The sequence below is a fragment of the Myodes glareolus genome, chromosome 11 (genome assembly GCF_982192425.1).
Source record: "Myodes glareolus chromosome 11, mMyoGla1.1, whole genome shotgun sequence".
Taxonomy (NCBI): domain Eukaryota; kingdom Metazoa; phylum Chordata; class Mammalia; order Rodentia; family Cricetidae; genus Myodes; species Myodes glareolus.
This window is the reverse complement of record NC_142036.1, coordinates 52,780,018-52,800,726: the sequence shown is the minus strand read 5'-3', so window position 1 is coordinate 52,800,726 and position 20,709 is coordinate 52,780,018. Positions and strand designations below refer to the sequence as shown.

General features: G+C 42.8%; 2 protein-coding genes across 6 annotated transcripts in view; one reads left to right on the top strand and one right to left on the bottom strand.

Moving 5' to 3' along the window:
* Window positions 1-1,053: 1,053 nt before the first annotated feature.
* On the bottom strand, window positions 1,054-7,978 carry Trmt5 (tRNA methyltransferase 5). Of its 3 annotated transcripts, none has more exons than XM_087911752.1 (6): window positions 7,839-7,978; window positions 7,299-7,421; window positions 5,750-6,405; window positions 3,539-3,663; window positions 1,931-2,582; window positions 1,054-1,618 (listed from the first exon to the last, which is right to left on the bottom strand). In XM_087911752.1, the coding sequence occupies exons 3-6, from the start codon at window positions 6,237-6,239 to the stop codon at window positions 1,539-1,541; spliced, it is 1,347 nt and encodes a 448-aa protein (XP_087767878.1). In that variant the 5' UTR covers window positions 6,240-6,405; window positions 7,299-7,421; window positions 7,839-7,978; the 3' UTR covers window positions 1,054-1,538. The 3 variants fall into 3 exon arrangements, with proteins under 3 accessions (XP_087767878.1, XP_048271355.3, XP_048271354.3); XM_048415398.3 differs by having other exon boundaries at window positions 7,299-7,408; XM_048415397.3 differs by lacking the exon at window positions 7,299-7,421.
* Window positions 7,979-8,004: 26 nt separating this feature from the next.
* Window positions 8,005-20,709, top strand: part of Slc38a6 (solute carrier family 38 member 6) — a 59,345-nt gene continuing 46,640 nt past the window's right edge. The window contains exons 1-3 of one of the 3 annotated variants that reach the window (XM_048415399.3): window positions 8,005-8,201; window positions 9,507-9,637; window positions 13,133-13,206. In XM_048415399.3, the coding sequence (XP_048271356.3) occupies window positions 8,094-8,201; window positions 9,507-9,637; window positions 13,133-13,206 (313 nt within the window). In that variant the 5' untranslated portion in view covers window positions 8,005-8,093. Of the gene's footprint in view, window positions 8,202-8,968; window positions 9,045-9,506; window positions 9,638-13,132; window positions 13,207-14,490; window positions 14,589-20,709 lie in introns of those variants that run through there. The other 2 variants (XM_087911753.1, XM_048415400.3) reach the window with 2 other exon arrangements.

Below are 20,709 nucleotides of genomic sequence, written 5' to 3'. Positions count from 1 at the left end.
TTTTCTCTGGACACAGTTCTTCAGTTGCTGCATTCAAACACAATTCACTCAGCAACAGCAAATGGCTTTTTTAAATTGGCTTAAAGTCATTTGGGGACTTAAAGGTAAGTTATAGCCTTATTTTTGTTTTATTTGCTACTCTGGCTGAGGTTTTTGAATTTTTGTGAATTATCTAAAAGTTCAGACAGGCACTTGGTGTGGTAATACATTGCATTTTCATTCTTTCTTCCTTCCTTTCTCTCTCTCTCTTTCTCCCTTTCTTTTAGTCAAGGGTATAGATGCCTTGTTATCTAAGTGATAGCAAAATGATTTATACCCCTCTGAACCGTCAAAGCATAACATCCCTAAGATCCATTTATCCTGATATATGAGTATGCATTACATACCAAAAAAAGGAAACTTGTGAAGCTGGGTGTGGTGACTCACCTGTAATCTCAGCATGTGGGAGGCTGAGGCAGGAGGGCTGTTGTGAGTTCAAGTCCACCCTGGGCTATACAGTGAATTCTGGGTCAGACTGAGCTATAATATGAGACTTTTGTCTCAAACCACAATGTGTAGCCCGGTGATAAGCAGACCATTTAAAATGCTATCTGTTGAGACACAACCATGTCCCTAGGATCTGAAGCATGCCAAGCTGCAGTATGGCCGCGAGTGTCACCTCGAGGTGTGTGCTGCAACTGTTCCACTCTGGTGTCTATCGTGAGCAGCTGTAGACTCACGGTAGTCTACAGTCCCTGAAAACTAACAGGGAGGGCAGGTGCCAATGAAACTTCATGCACCAAAACCCCAAAACTCAAATTTCATGTACGTTGCATGTCACAAAATGTTACTATTTTTCAACCGTGAAAATGTAAGAAAATCCTCATGTCATAGGCCATTATCCCAGATGTGACCTGGAAGATGTGGTTTTCCTATTCCTCATCTGCTAATTGGTAGTAGAGAAGATATAAGTTGATTATGTTTTTCCACTAATAACTACAATGTAGTTAAATGCTTTCCTAGTTAAGCAGAATATAGTCACTCAACCTTTAAAAACTCTTTCCAAGGGACAGACACTATTGAAAGTACATTTATTTAATGAAAGTATCTTGGATTATAAAATCATTATATAATTTAGATTCTTTGGTTCATTTATTTTGCATATGTGTGCACGCACAAGTGCCTTGATGCATACGTGAGGTCAGAGGGAAACTTTCAGGAGTTTCTCCTTTCACATGTTGGTTTCAGGGATCAAACTCAGGCCTCCAGGCTTGGCAGCAACTGCCTTTACCTACTGAGCCATCTTACTGGCCCATACCAATTTTATTTGAAAACTATACTGGATAATGGCGGTGCATGCCTGAAATTCCAACAACAGAACAGTCTGTTATACAGGTTCAGCTTATTTCGGTTAAATTTTACTTTGGTAATATTCTATTTGTAAGAGCAAAACATAAGGGTTCAATAACAAATACCCAATATTTAAAGTTTACAAAATCATACAAATTGTACTTCTTCACAAAAAAAATTTACTGGGGAGATGTAGAAAAGTTTTCGAGCTAAGAATTTGATGTAATTTGTGGTTCTGAGAAGGAATCATCTGTCCTCTGCCGTTTAAGCGATGGCTCTTCAAAATTCTCTGTAACAAATTCAGAAAGCCCATTTTAGAGGATTTTTAACAATTAAATACACTTTAAAAAAAAGTTAAGATTTTTTTCCATTCAGTCAACTTAAAAAACATTGCTGTGGATTAATTATTTTAACAAAACAAGTCTATTAGACTAAACCATGCACCATGCTAAAACTTGAGGAATTCTATAAGTGGCAAGGTGTCACACACAAAATGACTGGAACTAGTTTAATTTCCCCACTTCCAAACTTTACACACACACACACACACACACACACACACCCCACAACACACAAGCTCCAGTCTGAAGAACTTGCTCACCTAGACTCAGGGCCTGGTTCCCGTAGAGAGTAGCAGCAGGAATCTGGAAGGTGATGCACAGCATTTCCTTGTTAGGGGCCACATTTCTCACAAAGTGAACTGAACTACCTGCCTCCAAGGAAATGCCTAACACAGCTCCAGCTTGCTGACAAGCATCCTTAGCAGGACTGGCATCTTTGGAGAAACAGTAACAGTGCACTGTTGGGAGGCGCTCACTGCTGCATGGCTGCCCATCTAGAAGGGACTTGAAAACACTGAGAAACTCTATGGCCTTTGCGGGCAAGTTCATGACGATGTGGATAGAGGGTTTTGCTTCGGTTGACGGTCCGAGCCGAAGCATTAACTCTTCTCTGACTGGTCCCTGAAGGAAGTCTTTTCCATCCATGTTAAAGACTTTCACTTTTTGGTCAACTTTATTTAGTTTACAGTTGTGCAACAGCCATTTGTGAGACTCAGGATTAAGATCATTGGCAAATACGGTGCAGTTTTTCCTTGCTGCCGGAATGGCAAAGGGCCCAACCCCCGCAAAAACATCAAACAAGACATCTCCAGGATTGAGAAGTTCAGTGATCCGGCCGTGTTCTGTGGAAAGACGAGGGTTCCAGTAGACTTTGGAGAAATCAAACTCATACGTGTAGTTGTTTTCTCGAACCTGAAAAGGGTATAATGTTTTTAGTTAATCTCACAGGATTTAAAGTCTGTCCACTGAAACTGGATAGGTTATGCATGCAGACATAAGAACATACATGTAAACGTTACTATCACAGGAACAAATAACTTCACTTAAAAACATTTTGATTAGAATCCTGGTGTTTATACCATTTCTGGGGCCAGTTAATATCTTGCATTCACCTTTTCCATGAGAAAAGTCAGCTCTCCAAAGTCAAATAGTTGTTCCCATCCTAAAGGGCCATAAAGTTGACTCCAATTCCCATGAGGAATGCTGCAGAGAGGCCAACCAACTGGCTTATGTTACCAGCATGAAGCATCTGAACCTCCCTCTCACAGAACACTTCACACAGCAAGCAAAGGGAGACATGTTAGAATTTGAGGTATCTATGTTTTTAGATGACAATTACTGAAATTTTACAAATTTCATGTCTATAAATTAGACATTTTAAGCCCCTCGTTTTATGAACAAAGAATCAAAAACCAGAAAGTTCCTAAGTTAGACAAATCTGCTATGTCTTTCTGCTGTTTCCTGGGCCCTCATCTCATATTGGTATATTACTTTCTCCCCTTGTACCAAACCACATGTTTCTGGCCAGAGCTGGAAAGTTTAAGTGTCCCCCCCCCCCCCGCCCCGCCAACCGTCTGCCCAGGAATAACCCGGCAGGTGGATGTCTCAAGAACTACTTTGTACACACAGTTCCGCAGTGTGTTCTGTCGCTGTCCATGGCAATTCACTGCATTACAGAGCTAAAGACTCTACTGACGGACTGCTCCACTACCATGATAGCAGGATTTAACGGAATCCTCTTCTAGGCTCGGATCACAGAAGTTGTTCAGTCTTGCACAGCACTTCAACCCTGGGTAGATGAACATGCGCTGTCTGGACTCCGAGCGCCAGTTTTCTGTTCACTTTGGGCTGGGAAAACAGCACGGTACCTTGGTCAGCATATTCTCCTCTCCAGACAGCACCTCCATTTGGAAATTTCGGTATGTATTGTCAATATTGCTGGTTTTATTTACTGCAGAGGTGATTCCTGGGTTTTTGTCAATCATAACTTGGCCTAAAAGATGAAAATTCATTATATATACTGCTTAGTGTTTGTGAAATTAAAGTTAAAAATACTTAACAGAAATTAATTACATTTTCTTTTGGCTTGCAAATAAAAACTGTACTTGGTGTGTGTAATTTTGCCTACAATTCTAAAAAACAAAGAGATGAGCTAATGACTGACAGCTTGTAGTACATACAGAATATGTATGGATACCTTTAAAATATTTTTTTGAGGACTTGTGGTCTGTTGTTTTTCCATATTCTTGTTAAATATATGCAGATAAAAGCAAACATGACACTGGCAAAGAACGGAATGAGAAGCTGTGAAGACCCTGAGCAACAAGTGGCCCCCGAGATGCTAACAACGACAAGCTTGTCCCTGCTGTCCTCACACCAGTGGTGTCTCTTACTGTGGGTTTGAAACAAATGCCTCCAGCCTGGAAATGTACTCTCAGCCAGCAATGTTTACAACCAATGAGACACAGGTTCTTCCGAGTTCAACCTAAATTAAAAATGTTCTTTTACTTCAACTGTTCTTTTTTTAAAAAATATTTTTTATGGTTTATTTAACTTTATTTTATGTGCATTGGTGTGAAGGTGTCAGGTCTCCTGCAACTGGATCTTCAGACAGTTGTGAGCTGCCATGTGGGTGCTGGGAATTGAATCCGGGTCCTCTGGAAGAGCAGTCAGTGCTCTTAACCACTGAGCCATCTCTCCAGCCCCTTCAATTGTTCTTTTAGTCGAATATTTATCATAGCAGAAAAGCTTCAAAGACAATATTATACATAAAACTGACTTACTGTTGCCCTTTAATTAAGTCTATATCTTTTCATCAACATTTCAAAATTTTATAAAGATCTATATGCTCTCATTTCATAAGGAAAGAATTGCATCTGTAAGTTAGTAAAATGCACTGAATATAAATTCGCTAGAATACAATGAGAATTTCAGAACTCGGAATATGATAAGATAATGAAATAATGGCTCACTCACTGTGTTCTGTTTCAAATATATGAACTCAATTAAAAAAATTTTTTTTGAGAATTTGCACAATGAATTTTGAGGCTATTAACTCCCCTCCCCATCTCCTCCCAGATCCATTCTCCTCCTCTCCCCACCCAACTTTGTATCCTTTTTTCCCCATTCATCAAGTCCAGTTTGTGCTGGCCATACAGTCACGGCCTTCCACTAACTTGTGAGACAAAACATTAAAATAATTCTAAAATTCCATAGCTAAAACTTAGGGCTTTGCACCTATTTGTAAGCCTGCTAAGCTGTAGCTCAGGCCAGAGTGTTTTAAGACCCTGAGCACTTTATAGAAAACTAAAAAGCAAGAATGGGCACAGAATGCTTTGTGTTGGGGTAGGCAGGTACTACATGAAAGCCCACATCTGACAGTGCACCTAGTCCCCACTCTAGGGCTCACTGCTGTGCAGGAGCAGAGAGAAGCAGAAAAGCAGCCTCAAGTCCTAACCATGCAAAACACTAAATACTGCATTTTAAAACTGAGAATCCCCACAAGTTTTGAAAATTACTATATTAAAAGAGTACTAATCTACAGAATGCATATACAGTGAGTACTTATATAAAATATGATTTTGATTAGTCTTCTGTCTAAAAAGTAAAGGCCTTGGGTCTCTGGGGAGCTACAATAGTAGTACATTACTTCCCAGCTTCTAAATGGCTGGGAATACTTAAAATGTCTTAAAGTGCTTCACGGAAAGAAGAGACTTAATTAGTCAAATCAGCATATGAATGGCATGGTATATTTGATTCTAAAACACTGGAATTTTTGAAACCTAGTATTGAACATCGTTCCAAAGGCCTAATGGCTTTTTGGACCGAAAGAATGATATTCACTACAGAACAGAGCTTTTCTGTGATGGGGAGACCCATAGTCTATGCCAATCCTGTGACTTCGGAGAAGATATATCCAAAATGCTCTTCAAAACATGGGTGGTGCTTACAATCTGGCTTCAAATTAAAACGAAACTACTTTGCTTCCGCAAGTTAGCATTTTAAAATAGAAACTTAAGCACTCAAATCAGAATGAGTCTTCTTTTCCTAGAACATGAATCTGACTAAAATACACCTACCAATCAAATGCTTGAACGGGAGCTGATGATCTCGGAGATTCAGGTGTGCAATGTGTCCAACCCTGCTGAACCCCGAGGTCACGTCTTGACCCTCAGGAAGCACAGCTCTCAAAATTTCCTCTGATTTAAAATTCTCGTAAGTTAGCTCCAAATTGTATTCGGACAGCTGTGGGTTGACAGCAAGTTCTTCTAAAACCCCAAGTTCTGCTTTCTCAAAGGAATCAACGGTCAGCATTTTGAAGGGATCCAACATGATTAGTCTAGTATCTCCATCGTCAGGGTCTTCAATGACACGCTTTATGCCCGGGCGCTGCAGAGCCACCCTCTTGAGGGCTCGCATCAACCTGTTGACTACTTCTTTTCTCACTTTGAGCACTGGGATGGACACCGTCTTTTTAAAAGCTGTTCTATCAAGTTCTGTCATTCCTCGCACCTCGGAGGGCGGGGAAAATAGTTCAGTATCTCTCACACTTGCTTCTATTTTTGGCATGGCTGAGAATCCTTGTCTTTGACCCAACCAAAAAATGCTACGTGCTTTCCTAAGCCTCGGTACCAACGACCTCCTTGTCAATGCAGACAAAGACACTGATTCACTGGGGTGACTCCGTGCTACTTGCAGAAGTCTCCTTGAGAATCCGAATGGCTTCCATAAGATTCTAGGAAGAAGATTTGAAAAACACCATCAAACTACCTATAACGACATTCACAAAGGCTTTTGAGAATGAAAATATACATTCTCTTTCAAAGCACCTGCTAAGTGCTGAAAAAAAGTCAGAATGACATGGGAAGACAGTCTCTCCTGCCGGACGGTACAATCTTTGTGATTGTTTAAACAATAAATTTCCATCTTCAGTCCACTTGCCCTTGTAACAGAGGACTAGCTGTCCAGCAACCTCCTATACTCAATGACCTCTGTTCACAGTTTCTATGGAACACATATAGGATTGTGTGAAAGTTGAGAAAAGAGCACCTTTAAATGAAGCGGCTATGACAGATGATGCCACCAGTGGGAAAACTTCCTAGGATATTCTTATGGGCTATTGTATCAGACGCTATATTATGAAGTTTGTAGGGAGTAAGTCAATCACCCAAAGTTGTGTGGCTGTAAGCGGTTCAGCAAGGCTTAAGAGGCGGCTTGCCTAGCGTGCATGAAGCCTTGGGGTCTATCCTCAGTCTCACTTATATCAGGCATGGTGTTGCCTGCCTGTAATCTCAGCAACAGGGAGACAGGGAAGACTAAAAGTTCAAGGCCAGCCCGGGATGCATTTGAGACCAAGCTCAAGAATGACCTTAAAGGCTGGGGATATAGCTCAGCTGGAAGAGTGTCTGCCTAGCCTGCACACACAAACGCATGGGCTTTCAGCACTGTATAATGAGTATGATGGTGCAGACCTCTGATCCCAATACTCCACTCAGAAGGGAAGGCAGGAGGCTCAGCAATTGAAGGCCACCCTCCAGGTCAGTCTGGATAAATGAGATGCCCGCCCCTTCCACATGACCTTAGTACATTGCCAGGACGTCATTCATACTGTACTGCCCCGTGTCTTACCTATAAGGAAAGGCTTTGGTATTTTGATGTCGAGGCTCGACTGTGTGTTTGAAGCACAGTATTAATTATTCACTTCATCTTTTAAAATACCAAGCCAGTGGCAAAGGATCCTGTCAGAGATTCCTATAATATAAAGCAATGAAGTTTAGGTTTATACTAGTACTTAATGAACTACACTGACACCGAGTAATTCTAGGTGTCCATTTATCATTTGTAAAATGTGGATAAAAACTCATGAAAAGACTTTTAGTACTGGGAACCTAATATTGGGCATTACTCATGCCAGGCAATCGTTCAACCACTGAGCTATACCCCAATCCTCACCAAGGGTCTTGGGTTACTTAGGAGCCAGTTGACCAAGAAGATTAATGGCCTGGTGGCTTTTCCGCGCTCGTTGGGCGGGAGATGAGAGCACGGGTTCTGCCGCTGGCTGACCGTCAGGTCTTTCGCATCACCCAGGACACGGAAGCCGCCTCACCAGCCTCACCTTCCCAAGGCCAGCGTCATCGAGGCCGGCTAGGGACCAGAACCCTCACTCACCTCATGCTCTGGTACAGATCAGAAATGGGTCTCCGAAGGGCGGGCGTGCTCTCGGTGACGTCATCACTGTTGGCCGCAGAGGGAGCGTAAAAGTCAGATTTCGTGGACGGACACGCTCCACTCTTCCTGGCCCCGGTGAGCTACGGGAACCCGGAAGGGCCAGGCCCGTAACTCCGCCCCTGACGCGACTCAACAGGGCGAGTGGGGCCGGGCCAGAAGCTCGCTGATGGACTTGGTAGTCGGGAGCGGGGCAGCATGCAAGCGTCTCAGGGCAGCATCCAAGCCCAGCCGGGCTGGTACGTCTCTGCCCAGCAGCCCGAGGAGGCTGCGGCTGCGGAAGAGTGGAGCCCGTTGCTAAGCAACGTAAGTGGGCTCCGCTAGCAGCGCGGGTCTGGTGCCCTGTGGCATCCTTCAGAGCTTGCTAGAAGAGTTCTGGAATGGAGGTGGGGGGAGGGGGATGGATTCCAGGGTGGGACTTGAACCACTGACCCCAGCCGAGTTTGGAATGTGGTAGCAGCTTGGCGCCCTGAGTCGAGAGTGGAGTTTGGGACATCGGCGGGATGAGCTAGGGTTTGGTGACTCACAGTTGTTTTGTATCTTTGTTGCCTTTCAATTTCCTCTAGTCTTGTGAGAAAATTACAAGAATCGAGATATTTCTTTTCTGGACGGGCGAAGGGAAAGGTGAGCGGTAGGCACTTTAATATAGAAGTCCATGAGAGTAAAGACGAAGAGAGGGATCTGTTAAAATGCACATAGCTCGTCCTTAACCTCAAGCAGATGTAGTGCACTGTGTGTGCCCCAGGGTCCTGGCCCCCTCTTCGGTGCTGAAGGTCCAGCCCAGGGCCTTGGGCATGCTAGACACCCTAACCCAGAACTGCTTCTCAGGCCTGGGACTCCACTCCTTGGACTGTGACAGTTTGCTTCTATTGTACCTGTAAGGCATTCGCGATGATCCTTGCTGGGCAGACTTAATTCACTAGGTATATGAATAAAAGGTTAGTTTTGCAGCCCTAGGACTTGGGGAGGAACAGTTAAGGACAGCAGTTCCATGCTGACAGGGGGAATTCTTCAGGAGTCACGTGAGGTAAGGCCTCTTCCTTTCCTCAGTCTCCACCCTCTGCTTCCCTTATCTTGATCTCTTGAATTCAAGTCTCAAGAAAGGCCGAGGCTCCCATGAAAGCCAGCCTGGGCCTTGTACTGGAGGAGGTAATTTTTCTGGAAGGCTAGGTTCCTCGAGTTGCACCAGTAGGTGAAAAGGAAAGGAACAAGTACTGTATCCAAATCTGCTTTCTATTGGTGTGACAGTGACAAAGGCCATGACCAAAAGCACGTTGGGGAGCAACGGGTTTATTCCATTTTACAACTACAGCCCGTCATGAAGAGAAGTCAGGGCAGGAACGAGGAGGCAGAAACCACCCAAAGTGGGTCGTGCCATTCCATATCAATCGGGAAAATTGATTGATGCAGGCTAGTCTAATGAGGGTATCCTCCAAACTGAGGTTTCCTCTTCCCAGATGACTTTAGCTTGTGTTCTATGACAGAAGAGCTAACCCTGTCCTGGTTAGCTAGTTAGTGTTGCACACAGATCCTCAGGTTTGTATATCAGCTCCATAATTTGACAGTGATGTTTTGACAAACTTTTAAAGTAGTTAAATTATATGTTTACAGGAACCTCACCGACAGAGATCTCCGGGTGTTTCCTTTGGTTTCTCAGTCTTTAATGTGATGAACGCCATCATGGGAAGTGGCATCCTTGGCTTGGCTTATGTGATGGCTAATACCGGTATCCTTGGATTTAGGTGAGGCCTGTTTTCTTAGTTTATCATCACTTTATTTATTTTGATAAAGAATCTTGATTCCAGAAGTTACTGGTCTACCTTTTCTAGTTGGGTTATTTCAACTAGAGGCTTTGACATTGTTTTGTTACCCTTGTACCTAGCTACTCTGTAGTTTGGAGGAATCCTACTTACCATCATGTACTGCTTGAGGAATGCGTATTCTTGTAAGACCATCAAGTTGGGAGTCAGTGACTCTTAAGACAGCACAGGCCTTGGTTGGAAAAGGACCTGCCGAGGGGGGCTCTGGCATAAGAATCAGAGTCTATTGGCTTATGGGCCAGGGTAGTTATAGAGCACAAAATGGAAAGGAGGAAGGCCACTGAAAATTTCCTCTTCATGGCAGGTAGTTGGTAGAGGTTGCTAGGGAAGTAAGGTGAGCAGTGAGAAAGGCATGTGCTAGGTAAGCGCTTTCCTAGTCTCCCATTACTAGGGTCCACAGGGCACAGAGGGTGAGCATCTAGACAAACAGGTTACTTTAGTTCTCAGAACCTCGTGACTTTAGCTTGCAAATTGTCATTGTTTAACCAAAATAGAGGAGTTTTACCAAATGGCGTAGTCATTGCTAACAGTTGTGCAGTGTAGCCCTAGCCTGATTCGTTGTTGGCAAAGCCGCTCACACTGTCTAGTGCCGCCTGCCGCTCCTGGGCTAAAGCATGCAGTGTAATGTCTCCTACAAAGTGACGTCATGGTGTTTGTGCCTCTCACTACACAAGGGATTTAGTGACAGAAGAGTGTCGCTCCTGAGCAGGGCAGGACGGTGAGAGGGGCTGGAGGACTTTCTATTTGTTTGTTTTGCTTTGTTTTTCTTGTGTTTTTTTTTATTTTTTTATTTTTTATTTTTATTTTGAAACAGGGTTTCTCTATGTAGCTTTCGCTGTCCTGGAAGTCAGTCTGTGAATCAGCCTGACCTCGAACTCAAAAGGAGTACACTACCACTGCCTGGTTGGCAGACTGGTTTTAAGGGACTTGTTTTGTTTTGTTTTGAACTTTTTGATTCTTGATATAACAGCTTAAAATACAAATATGTTATTTACCATATAAAATCAACTTTTCCTTTCTTCCTGTCCTTATTCTATAAGCTTTTAAAAAATTTAGTCTACTCTTAGTTTCATATTTTACTTTTTAAACTTTTTCTTTAAGACTAAGACACAAACACACTCACTCCTGAGACCAGGATCATCCCTGTCATTCCCCACCTTGTTCCCCTGGGAGGTCTTCAGGGCAGTGCACACCTGAAGCTCCCCTGTGCCCAACAGGCCCTTTCTGAAGGACCTGAAGGACGGGTCCGAGACCATTTTACAATTAACGCTCTGTAACAAGAAGGAATTGCTACACACCTATAATCCTGGTAGTTGGGAGGTAGAGACAAGAAGATCAGGAATTCATGGTCCTCCTCAGCCACATAAGTTCAAAGCCAGCCTAAGCTATGTGAGACCCATGAGACCCGGCCTCAAAAACCAAACAAACAAACCGACAGCAATGACAGTAAAAGTGTATAGTAGTATAATAAATGCATGGGTATTTATTATATCATTTGATTATTTACTCGGTGAATACTCTGTACTAGATGTAAAAGCATGTTCTGTACTTTTGTGATTGGCAGTGTAGTGGTTTGTCTTCCCAGCTTCACCGTGAGCAGTGTAGTGGTGTGTCTTTCCAGCTTCACCGTGAGCGTGAGTGATGTGTTGCACTATGACACAAGGACAGCCATGGTATCGCTAAGACCTCATTGTTAGCCCAGTCCTCATTGTGCAGTTCAAGGCTCATGCTGACTTTTACTAATCTAAAAATGTGGCTGAGATTTGAAAAAAAAAAACTTGATTTATATTCATTTATAATTTTGTAAAACCTCATATCCAAGTTAATTTATGTCAGGTTGTCCAGTGTGAAGCAAAACTTGTCAATCATGCAAGTTAATAGCAATTTTTTAAGTGCAAATAAACTATTCTTCTCTCCCGCTGCTTCTTTAATGCTCTGGAGCCTGGCATATATTCTGTGCCTACTTTCAGGAGTTGGTTATGGGTCATTGTCATTATCCTTTCTATTGCTGTGAATAGGCATCGTGACCAAGGCAGCTTATAAAAGAAAGCATTTAATTGGGGACTTGGCTTACAGTGTCAAAGGGTTAGTCCATTACCATCATGCTGGGGAGTGTGGCTGGCGGCAGACAGGCAGGCATGGCACTGGAGCGGTAACTGAGAGCTTACATCTTATCCACAGAGGCACTGGGCAAACACACCTCCCAGTCCTTCCTAATTTGATCACCAACTGCCATGAGCCTAAGGGGCCATTCTCTTGCAAACCACCACGGCCAGCTAGCCCCATAGTTTTCTGGCTGGTGTTCATATAGTGCTTTGTATATTCGTTGTTTTACAGTCACTTGCTGGCCTGGGTTCTGCATGTTCATCTCTGCTCTAATCTCTGAAATCTCTTGGAACCAGATCTCGAACTGAGCATCTAGCACCAGGTTCCTTTTGCTAGTTTTGTCAGTGAAAGCCAACTTAAAATGCAAGGTCTTATTTTATTTCCTCCCCTTTTTCCAGGTTTCTCGATAAGCAAATCAGCTTTTAAGTAGCCCACTTCGCTTTTGTTGTGGGATGTTTTCAAAAGCTTTGACAGTTTTAAAAACTACACAGAACATATTAGCAACTCATAATCAGAGAGCCTCTTTTTTATGGCTCTTTGAAAAATTCATGTTTTTTATAATGAGTCTTAAGATGCAGGTCTTAAGCACTGATGGGGACTCACTGCATCAAATCAAATGTCCTTTTGCTGTTGTAAAGTCTCCGATGTCAGTTTAATGATTGCTTGCTGCTTACTAATATGTATTACGTGAGTCACAAAGAGCATTTCTGGATGTTTCGTGTGGTGCACTGGGGGCAGCAGGATAGCCAGAAGCCTGCCCTGTGAGGCTTTTCCTGAGAATAAATAGGAATCATTTGTGCTGTTTGTTTCGATGAGTTTTTAAATACGTCATTAGAAATGTGTTAATTGTTGTGGGTGTGATCTGGAAAGAGGCATATGTTCTACAGAGCCTAGGAATCAGCATCTTGTTATTACAGTAAAGCTCTGGTTAATGGGCCCACGTCACTGGAGGGCGGGGGTGGGATTTGGGGAGACAGCAAAAATAAGACAGTGAGACTTAAAGGAAAATGACTAAAAGGAATGTGTAGCTCACTGAATGCTGAGCTGGCAGTCAGCAGACAGTGCGAAATGAGGAACTGGTTTGTGTTTTAAGTAAAGTTTATTTCTTTTGATTTCTCTTTTAATTTTCAAAGCACTATATTTTCATTTAAGTACATCATGGTGAATACAGAGTAGTCATTTCCTTAATATCTGTAGTTGTACTACTCAGAGACACTCCCTATGACCGTCTGACTGAAGAAATCTGTAATGAGATGTCATGAAAAGAACACGTTTGGGGAAAACGTAATTCTGTGTTCTTTTATATTTTAGTTTCTTGCTGCTGCTAGTTGCTTTCTTGGCGTCTTACTCAGTCCACCTCCTGCTCAGTATGTGCATTCAGACAGGTGAGTACCATGTCATTCTCTCATTATACCCGATCAGTCCCTTGAGTTTGTTTTTGCGTAAGAAGTGAATGTCTCGGATCTACAGTAGGAGAGTGATGGTGTAGCTCAGTGGTAGCGTCTATATTTAGCAAACACCAACAAGACCCTAGCTTGGAACTCCAGCATCACACACACCTCTGAGAAGCTAATTTCCAATGAGCACTTATCATTAGTGGTGTGGCGAGCAGTCTTGTTTTCTTGAACTGAGGATGAAAACGGGTGTGTTGGGCACCTCTCTCTCTTATCTTTGGATTAGATTGGTGTTGCAGGCTTTATGTCTGCATGGTCAAGCTTGATTTACTCTCACTGGTCTTGTGACTTCAGACTTACAGAAGCAGAATATATGTATAAAATAATTTTTTTAAGTGGTATTATTCCAGGCTCAGACAACTGAGAACGCTAAAGGTGATTTTTGAGAATTTTAAGACTCTTGGGAACAGAGTTCTAAACCTGCCATTCTATTTTATTTCCTTTGTTTACATATCAGTAATTCCTATCTTCTTGGGGTTTTTTAATGAACAGATTTTGTAACAAATCAGCTAGATAATTTTTTAAAAGATTTATTTATTATGTATACAGTGTTCTGACTGCAGCCCAAAAGAGGGTGCTAGATCTTATTACAGATGGTTGTTAGCACCATGTGGGTGCTGGGAATTGAACTCAGGACCTCTGAGCCATCTCTCCAGCCCAATGAGATGATTCTTATGTAAAACCACCTTAGGATTCACATCTCAGGGGTGCAACTTGTACCAGTAGTTGGGTGGCTTTGATCATCAGGCTTCCGGATGCATGCCTCTACCCTCAGGCAGATACAAATACCAGAAGACAGTGTAAGGCAGCTTGCTCTACCGGCTATGTAGATAGCGTGATGCTATACAAGCACCCTGAATTCAGGAGTTAAGCCTTTAGATAGCATTTGTAAATCCTGCCAGGAGTGTCAACTATAGATTCTCACTTCTGTGCTTGAAAACAGGTCTGTACATTAGGATATCTCTTCTGACATTGTAATATATTCTTTTGATAGATGCTATTAAAAGATTCAGGCTTTAGTCGACTGTGTGTGGCCGTCAGTTTTATTTCAGTTATTTGAGAGTCATATTTAAATTTATGGAATTTTAAAAATAATATTCATTTTATCCTTCGGATCATCAAACCTTAAATTTCTGACACTGTTGTTCTTTAACTCTGGGGCACATAAAGTGAAAACGTCTGTTTCTCTTTTCCTTTCCTCTTCTTTTCCTGTAGCTTGCTTGGGCCCATGAACTAACCTCGCATGGTTCTCCATCATGCTGCCCCTGTCTCCGCTGAACGATTCCTCAGTCCCTGTAAAGCTCTCAGTACAGGTAGGCTTCTTCTCAGCGCATGCGTATGAGACTGGAGAGGAGCACCTTGTTCCTCTCAAAGGGGTTCTGTGTTCAAACTGGAGTCAGTGGTCAGAGAAAAGAGCTATTTTAAGTCTTTATGAAGGATAATGTCTTCCTTTTTTGTCTAAAGTTAAAAGGAGAAGAGGAAATGTCATGTTTCTAAAAGGAAAGGGTCTGTTCACATGAGACATTTTTACTGTGAATTTTAAGCAGGTTGCGGTCCACCGGGACTTCTCTTGGGACCAGAGGGAGGAGGCATGTCAAGGTGTCATATACCCTCAGTCTTAGTGTGTTGACTATAAAACGGTCTCACCGACACTTACTTCCTAGAATGAAACAGAAATGTGAATGCAAGATGTCAGATCCGTGGTGAATACCAAGTTCTTGCTGGTACAGAGTCTCAGAGGACCACAAGGTCTTACACATGACGTAATCTCAGGGCAGATGGCCGCTGGTCATTCTGTGAAAACATGGCTTACGCTCTGGGATTCGAACAGTTGCCTCCCTCCCCTGGCCTCCACATCACTCTCAGGAGGGGAGGAGGGCTCTGGAGCACTGCACTGCTTCTGGCTCCTCATCCCCACTGCATACTGCATTATCACTAATGTGTGTCTTCAAGCCATCGGTTTAGTGATATTGTAATGTTTATCTCAATTATGTCAGCTACTTCAGAAATCTCACTTATCTTTCATTCCCCAGACTCCATTCCCTGTGTTCATTCTTTGACCTTGCCTTTACTGTTTCCCAGCTCCCAAAACCCAGCTCCCTATGGTGGCAAGCATGGCAGGCAGGCAGGCGGGCAGGGCAGGGCATGGCATGGCAGGCAGGCAGGCAGGCCGGGTGCTGGACTGATAACTGAGAACTTACATCCTGATCTGCAGACAGCAAGCAGGAAGAAAGCTAGAATGGGCCTAGTGTGGGCTTCTGTCACCCCCAGTGACACATCTCTTCTAACAAGGCCACACCTCCTGATCTTTTTCACAGTTTCACCACCTGGAGACCAAACTTTCAAATATATGAGCTTATGGAGGCACTATTCATACTCAAACCACCACATAGCCCTGGCTGGCCTGTAACTTTCCTTTTAAGATTTATTTATTTATATATTTTATGTATATTGGTGCTTTCTTATGTATGTCTGCACCCAAGAAGAGGGCACTGGATTGTGAGCTGCCATGTAATTGCTGGGAATTGAACTCAGGACCTCTGGAAGAGCAGCCGGTGTAACTGCTGGATCATCTCCAAACAGTCCTATAGCTTCCTATGTCGCCCTGGCTGGCCTCGCAGTAAAGGCATGCACCACCATGCCCAGATCCCATCACTTTCTTACCAGCAGTGAAAACTCAAGACTCTTTAAAAAAGAGCATTTGTTTACTAGTGTGTCCACATAAGAGAGCTACATGTGTAACCTCCTAACAACTGCAGGCGGTAGATTTTGTATATGTGTTAGAGATTGACAGGATGAGACAGTAAAAGACGACATGGTTTACTCAGGGCTCTACAGCCAATTGGTTGGTTAGAAGACCTGATCTTGCTCTTCACAGCCCCGAGTCACATACAGTCTGCTGCCCTTTCCCACCATGCAAACTGTGAAGCTTATTTTCTGGAGGAAGTTAAAGAGAATTCTGCTTTGACGCTGAGTCATCTTTCTGAAGGCAGAATGTGAGTGGAAGGTGAAGCTGAGAACGAGTCCCGCTCGTAGTCTGGATGCTGACACGGGCTTCTTCTCTCATCGGGGATCAGAGGAGTGCTTCATATAGAATTTCTTCTGCCCAAAATAAAATACCTCCAGCTACAAACAACAGGGGCGTCTTTCAAGAAAGACATGGTTTCTCCCTGTGTGACTGTTGTGTGATTAAGCCTGTCACTCAGTAAGCCAGAGCTTCCGTTTATCCTCTCAGTACCTTACAGTTTGTCAAGGGGTAGCTGAAGAACTGGAGCGGTAGGACGCAACTGGCACCTGCTTCCTGTTCTCTGGTCTTTCAGGTTCTTACCACAATAGTTGACTCCCGATTTTGTATTGATAAAGTTTAATTAGATTAATGCTTCACAATTCAGAGAAAGATTCATGCTAAAACAACCACTAAAAGGATACAGAAACAACAGCGAGATGCCTTTGTAATACACCTAGGTGACAGATAGAGCAGTGTCACAGCAGATGCTGGGAGGGTGGGAGCCAGGGGACCTGCCACCTTGTTTGTGGCCACCCTGGGATGCAGTTAACAGGCCTTCATCCTTGTTGTTAGTTATTCATACCAAACTGTACTTCTATGTATGTAGACTTTTATACCAAACCAAACCGTACTTCTATGTAATGTATGTAGACTTTTATACCAAACCAAACTGTACTTTTATGTATGTAGACTTTTATGTCTACGCAAAACTTGCATGTAGATGTTTATAGCAATTTTATTTGTCATTAACAGGGAGTGACTAAAATACTCTTCAGTTGATGACCGACTAAGCAAACAGTGACTTTAAAACAACAGAAAATTATTTTGTACTAATAAGAAATGAACCACCAGGTCCTGAAGTAGCATGGAGAATCAGAAAAGCATGTTATCAGTCTGGTGAAGAAACCATATACTCCAGAGTTCTGCTTAAAGTGTATATACAGAAAATTAAACCAGTGTCCTGTGGGGATAATCCATGCTACTTGTTCATTGCAGTGTTATTCACAGTGCTGAAACATAGCAACACCCTGTGTGTCTTTAGGTAGATGGATAAGCAGTAATCTATATGTGTATTGGAATATTATCCAACCTTTGAAAGAGGCTCAAAAGGGAAGTCTTGCCAGCGCTGGGAGCATGGGGAAGCCTGGAAGATATTATGATAATGATAAGTGAAATAAACCAGACAGAAAGAAAACCTGCGTGTTCCCACTTCATGTGGATACCAGAAAGGTTTAGTTTAAAAAACAAAAAACATAACAAAACTATTTGCCAGGGATACTTGTGGAGGGAGGGGAAGAAGGTGAGCTCTTGGTTGAGGGACACAAAGTTAAGCAAGTTAAGGGATTGTAGTTAATAGCAAGTTTATTGAAAATTTGCCAAGAGAATAAATTTCAGTTTCTCTTAATCGAGAGGGGGGAAGGAAGGAAGGAAAGGATGAAGTCCTATGACTGCTTCCTTGAGTATTGTAACTTCAGTATGTGTATCAGAACATCATATCGAACAGCTTAAATGTACAGAATTAGGAGAAAGGAGAAACCAGCCCGAAAAGGTTGTGTGTGCCTTGGCTGCAGCTGTGTGACACTGGAAAGGGCAAACCTATGAAGAGTCGAGAAGTCAGTGGTCGCCAGGCTTCGGTGAGCATGGAGAAGCTTGAGGACAGGAAAGGGGCCGTGGGATAGCGTAATGGTGGATATACGGTCGTCAAGATCCACAGACTGTCTGGTACCAAGAGGGAACCTTAATGCCAGCTGTGGATTTGGATGATCTCGACAGGGCAGAGTTCCTTGATAATAACAGGAACACTGCTCTGTAGTAGGACGGTGGCGTGTGTGGGGCAGGAATGTATCACAGTCTTATGCTTTCGTAATTTTTCTGAGGTCCTAAAGATATAATTTGTTGAAGAAAAAGCAAATGGAGAGAGAAATAATACGAAAACAAGAGAAAAAGTAAAAAATTGATTATAATGTATTCATAAAAGCCCACAAGGCCTCACCATATTTAAAGAGCAACAGGTAACTAAGGGATGCCAAGAGAGGGAGAAATAGTCTTCCCTGGGGAAGAACAAACCAGTTGGTTATCCAGTACCAAATGGTCAGCCCTGAAAACGTGTACAGGTAACATTCCAGAGACTGAGCAGGCTGTATTAGTGTTTAAGAATGTGGATGTATTTGCATACATGTCTGTAACAGTAGTTAGTGAGAGGAAGGAAGGGTGTATAGGAGAGTTTAGAGGGAGGACAGGGATGGGGAAGTGACAGAAAAAAAGAGTTTTTAAAGGATCAGTGAATGAGGGTCTCTTTGTCTAGAAGGAAAACGTGGATTCTGAGTGACAGACAGTGAGGAGAAGGGGAGGAGTCTGGCTTGGGACACTTGGTTAATAGCAAGGTCACTAATGGGGGTGGGAACACAGAAGGCAGAGGTGGTTCAAATTTTAAAATAAGTTTATTTTTGACTATGTGGACGTTGAAGTATATGTGGGTAGACTGATCTTGGACCTGAAACAAGATCTAAGTGTTCATTCCTTTAATGTTCTTTTATCTGATAGGAATACAGAGATAATCAGTTCCTTGCTGAGAAACTCAGCACCATGGTTCTCAGTCTGGGGGGTCACTACACTTTGGGGATTGCCTATCAGATATCCTGCATATCAGATATCTGCATATCAGATATTCACATTATGATTTATAACAGTAGCAAAATTCCAGTTATGAAGTAGCCAGAAAATAATTTTATCAACATGAGGAATTGTATTAAGGGATCGCAGTGTTGGGAAGGTTGAGAACCACTGCCCTAGCAGGAGAAACAAGTACAGGATATATGTTAATGATATATGATATATGTTGTAGTGTGCTACGTATGGGGGCCAGGTGTGAAATCTGAGGGGCAGGTGAGGAGGGAAGAGTGTGTACTGTCTGCTGTGGGGGAGAATCAGGGAACATTCTAGAAGACTGAGCTAAAAAGGACTTTAACTAGCATATCCTGTACATTGTACACAGTGTGCCCAAAATAGCTTGCTATTATTAGTAAATAATGTTCAAAGGAGAAAATTAGATGGTAATCAAGTCTTAGATCCTGAAGAACATGAGGATTTTGGACAAGGAATGAGAGGCCCACTGAGATGGTTAAAAAAGTAAAGGTAGGTACCAAAATCTATTGCTTATTCTGTCCAGAGAGAATTTTGGTCCTTCCTAGAGCCCATGACATAGCCTGTAACTCCAATAAAGAGAAAATAGCCCATTTGTCTTCTTCCTGACTGTGATACAGTGATTTTTCTGGTTTTCTTGTTTTTAAGCTGTCAAGTTTTTAATGATTGGTTACATCAACCATGGTGAACTATTCCCTGCTCACAGAAAGAAAATGCTACAGCTAGGAAATAACAAAGAAACAAAAACAAAGGCCTTGCTGCTGATGCTATTTTTCCTTTAGAAGCAGGCTCTCTGGTGGTTCCAAATGGTCTCTCTAGAATGTTCCCTGCGTTTGTGTGGTAGTTGTGCTCCTGGAAGTTGAGCTGATGTCCAAACCACTAGCCATCATTTCCATGGCATCTGCCGTGCCTGCGACAGGAGGATGTCTGATGAGCGCTGGAGACAGGTGGTGAGGGGAAGCGTTAGAGCTATGGAGACACTGTATTTCCTGGTTCAAAAGTTAACATGTGATGTAGGTGGGCCTTCTGTCTATGTGTTATTTCATTGGTTAATAAAGAGACTGCCTTGGCCCTTTGACGGACAGAAAATTAGGTAGGCGGAGTAAACAGAACAGAATGCTGGGAAGAGGGCAATGAAGCAGATGCCATGGAGCCAGCCACCAGGTCAGACATGCTGAATCTTTTCCGGTAAGCCACCACCTCGTGGTGCTACACAGATTATTAGAAATGGGTTAATCAAGATGTGAGAGTTAGTCAGTAACTAACTCTCTAGAGATAATGGGCCAAGCAGTGTTTAAATGAATACAATTTGTGTGTTGTTATTTCCGGGGCTAAGCTAGCCCTGCAGGAGCCAGGTGGGACGAAAAGCAGGCCTGCCCGCAGCTCCTCACTACAAACATGCATGGCAAAGTCAAGTTCAAAGTCAGCCTGGCCTACAGATGGAGCTCCTGAATGGCAACAACTAAATGACAAGTAGTCCAAAGGACCTTTGAACTTACCTTACACAGTTCATAACAGAATGTATGTGTTAAACATCCACATAGCCTTTTCCATGACAACTGACCCCTGAGCTTTTTTGGTTTCATTCTGCCCAGCATTAGTCTGGGTATCAGGAAGATTTTGAGTCCTTTTCAGGTCATAACAAATTTCACTTGAGACTATGAAAGACTCAGAACCGAAACCAGTGTAGATGAGGACAAGGCGTGTCTCTCGGGGTCTCTCTGACAATGGTTGTTTGTTAGGAAAGGTAGTCAGGTATCCAAACTACATCTTCTTCTTTCTAT

Excerpts from the sequence above, each read along its gene's own strand:
- Trmt5 (XM_048415397.3), bottom strand. Across the intron at positions 3,664-5,749 it reads CCCGTTCAAGCATTTGATTG|GCCAAGTTATGATTGACAAA; the intron begins GTAGGTGTATTT and ends TTCATCTTTTAG. Across the intron at positions 2,583-3,538 it reads AGGAGAATATGCTGACCAAG|GTTCGAGAAAACAACTACAC; the intron begins GTACCGTGCTGT and ends TACCCTTTTCAG.